Source organism: Acartia tonsa, chromosome 9 (assembly GCF_053477335.1).
Source record: "Acartia tonsa isolate MP-2025a chromosome 9, ASM5347733v1, whole genome shotgun sequence".
Taxonomy (NCBI): domain Eukaryota; kingdom Metazoa; phylum Arthropoda; class Copepoda; order Calanoida; family Acartiidae; genus Acartia; species Acartia tonsa.
The window spans coordinates 6923694-6926861 of NC_137268.1; the positions used below are offsets into that span (position 1 = coordinate 6923694).

The 3168-nt window shown below is 36.7% G+C and overlaps 1 protein-coding gene across 1 annotated transcript; it reads right to left on the reverse strand.

Moving 5' to 3' along the window:
* Positions 1-215: 215 nt before the first annotated feature.
* On the reverse strand, positions 216-2883 carry LOC145328098 (uncharacterized). The gene is made up of 3 exons (XM_080171669.1): positions 2760-2883; positions 1629-1753; positions 216-1119 (listed from the first exon to the last, which is right to left on the reverse strand). The coding sequence occupies exons 1-3, from the start codon at positions 2778-2780 to the stop codon at positions 549-551; spliced, it is 717 nt and encodes a 238-aa protein (XP_080027795.1). The 5' UTR covers positions 2781-2883; the 3' UTR covers positions 216-548.
* Positions 2884-3168: the final 285 nt, after the last annotated feature.

A 3168-nucleotide genomic window follows, 5' to 3' on the forward strand; every position in this document is an offset into this window, starting at 1 on the left:
GCCCCCCGCAGGGGCTAGAAATAGGAGAAATGCTACTGTGAAAAATACGAAGAATGGTGCGATGTTACGAAAGGGACTATACCACAATTTTCTTTAGGGATACAATGTACATCAATTTATTGGCAATTTTCTTATCCTTTTATATCCCTGAATATTTTCAGCCTTTTATAATTTGTTAACATTAATAATGATAATAATAAGAGGGAAAAACAACATTAGTTTTCAATACAAAATTTTATTTATAAAAGAATATTTTTCCTACACATCATGTATAAAATGAAGGCACTGAAAAAAACTTGATTCAGTGTTGGCTGTTTGAACAATCAGAACATCAGAGGGATGAACTTCATATCTTAATTAGCTTTGCTTGGCAGTTGCTGGCACACTTGGCGGTACACATTTTTATTTTGATTATTGTGCGAGATTTTGATTTGGCTTGATGCTGGGAATATGTGGAACTGATGAGTGACAAAACCACACAGCTGGTACATTTGTGTCAGTTGTGGTTTTGTCTGGGTACAGGTACCTTTACATACAGAACTAGCTAATTACCAGAGTCCGTAAGATCTGGCGGCGTAGCCGTAAGATCTAGCGGCATAGGGAGCGTAGCTGGCGGCTCTGTAGCCATAAGCGGGGGTAGCGGCAGCGTATCTGTAGGCAGAAACGGGGGCAGCGGCGTAGCTGACAGCGGGGGCAGCATAAGCGGAATATCCGTAGGCGGGAGAAGCGGCGGCGTAGCCGTAGTTTCCGTACCAGGCATCAGCATCAGCCTCAGGGGCAGCCTCGGCGTCAGCAGATCTCTTGCCGATAGCGTGACCGTATCCGTAGGTGGCGGGGTAGGCGGCATAAGCTCTGGTGGCGGCATAAGGAGCATAGCTAGCGTAACCGGCAACGGTGTTGTAAGATCTCACGGCGGGAACGGCGGCGGCATAAGTGTTGTAGCCGTAGTTTCTGTAGCCACCATAGTAGGCAGGGGAAGCGGCGGCGTAGCCGTAGTTTCCGTACCAGGCATCAGCATCGGCCTCAGGGGCAGCTTCGGCGTCAGCGGATCTCTTGCCGATGGCGTGGTGGACGGGGTAAGCACCATAGGTTCTGGAGCCGTAGTAAGGGGAGTAAGATCTAGAATAAATAAATATATAAATACAATTACTTTTCAAAATCTGATTGTTTTTTAAGCTCATTTTCAAATAAAAAAGACATAAATTTAATCAAAAATTAACGAATAATATAAGAAAGTAAGAAATTTCATTTTAAAGATAGGCATATGTTTTTAAGGACTTTTAAGAAGCTGATAAAACGCCTATTTTTGTGTGAAAAAAAGTCAGTTGTTATAAATACAGGCCTTACTTATAGAGTGGCTTAAGTACTGAGAATTAAGTTTAGCCAACCTATAAAAAATATGTATCTGTCCAGGTTATTTCTACAGGAATCTAAAGGGATAAGACATAGACCGAAAAATTATCCCGTCTGTATATAAAAATTAGTGGTTAAAACGTTTGGACACTAAACTTAATGAACTAACCAATAAAAGTTGTTAAACCAACGAATAAGAAAGCATTAGTATAAAACTTTTGGGACTAGTGTAGTGTAATAAACAGTCCAATGTCCCCTCTCTCCCTGATTCATACCTGTATCCAAGGTTGTAGTAGGGACGGGCAGCATAGCCGTATCCGTATCCGGCTCCATATCCGTACCAGGCATCAGCATCGGCCTCAGGGGCGGCCTCGGCGTACACAGCGGCAACCAGGCAAGCCTACTCATAATATTTGTTGTCGAAGTTTCCGCGGATATAAAAATTAAAAATTATAGGATTAAACCATATTTATTAGCACCGAATTAATGTTATGATTTAGTTTAATTCTTAATTCACATGATTTTTCAGTATGGCTTTTAACCATTTCTAATCCAGCTGATAATAATCGGTTTAAAAGCAACAGATTTAAAATATTTGGTTTTCCTAAAAGCTGTGCCTTTTGAATTGAAACAAGGATGACAACATCAAAAAGTAGCAAAGCCCAATAACATCATATATGGGATTATGGACATTAAGGAGATTTAAAGAACATTTGTTAAATCAAGACTGGACTTTTTGGAGAAAAAAGTACGAACGACGGACAGACAAAGTGAACTATAGAGTAGTTCTCTAATTTTAACTAAAAAGTTAAACTGTATAAAAATGACAAAGTCAAAGTTTGACAGAGACAAAATAATAAGAGACCGCCGTTTTATAGGCTCTTTGGGACATACAAATGATCAAAATATTTTTTAGAAACTTTTCAGAAATCAGGAATAGGATAATAAAATTAATATGCAGGCACTTTCATGAGTAAAATTCTGTCTTTTGTAGTTATTAAGTGAGAGGGAAAAGATGTATATAACAACGAATAAATTTGTATTGAAGAATATTAGATAAAACATAAAACAAAAGAAAAAAATATTTAAACATTACCAAAGTGTTGAAAGTGGGACTTACTAACAGATAATTTTTTAAATAGAAACATGAAAGCTATAGGTGGAAAATGATAGAGTCACAACAAGTGGTTGACTTTAAATCGAAAAGTCTACAAAAAAAAAAATTAGGGAACAAATTACAGAGATGCTATATATATAAAAATGCTTTAAACGATACGGTATAATAAAATGAAAGTGATGTAAAAATTAATAAATAAAGAGAGAAATTAGAACCATAAAAATATAGTGTTACAAACTTTGAAGAAAGATTGACAATAAATGTATGATATTATTATAAGTATACTTACAAAGAAGATAGACTTCATCATGATTATGGTTGAATCAAACAACTGAATGATTTTACCACGGACACAACCCCTTTTATACTCCCGGTAATCGGAGCTTCTCCACTGCCATTGGTTGGAGCCAAAATACTCCAACCAATCAAAGCTCGCGGTGAGATCATTTTTAGGTGGCGGGTTTTCTCTACTCTTTACATGTTGACATTTAAAAATGTTAGTTTTCCGCATTGGAAAGTTTTACTCCTGTAAAATGGTCTCATTATGTATAGATAGATAGTCATGCAATAAGACTGAATGATAGATAGATATATAATATAAAACAGATAGATATATACATAAACTTATATTTAGGCACAGATTTAGATAGAGTTGGAATAAAACTGATATATAGACATGCATTTTGAGAATGGATAAA

Excerpts from the sequence above, each read along its gene's own strand:
- LOC145328098 (XM_080171669.1), bottom strand. The coding sequence starts at position 2,780 with ATGATGAAGTCTATCTTCTTT. Across the intron at positions 1,754-2,759 it reads TGATGAAGTCTATCTTCTTT|GCTTGCCTGGTTGCCGCTGT; the intron begins GTAAGTATACTT and ends TATTATGAGTAG. Across the intron at positions 1,120-1,628 it reads TACTACAACCTTGGATACAG|ATCTTACTCCCCTTACTACG; the intron begins GTATGAATCAGG and ends TATTTATTCTAG.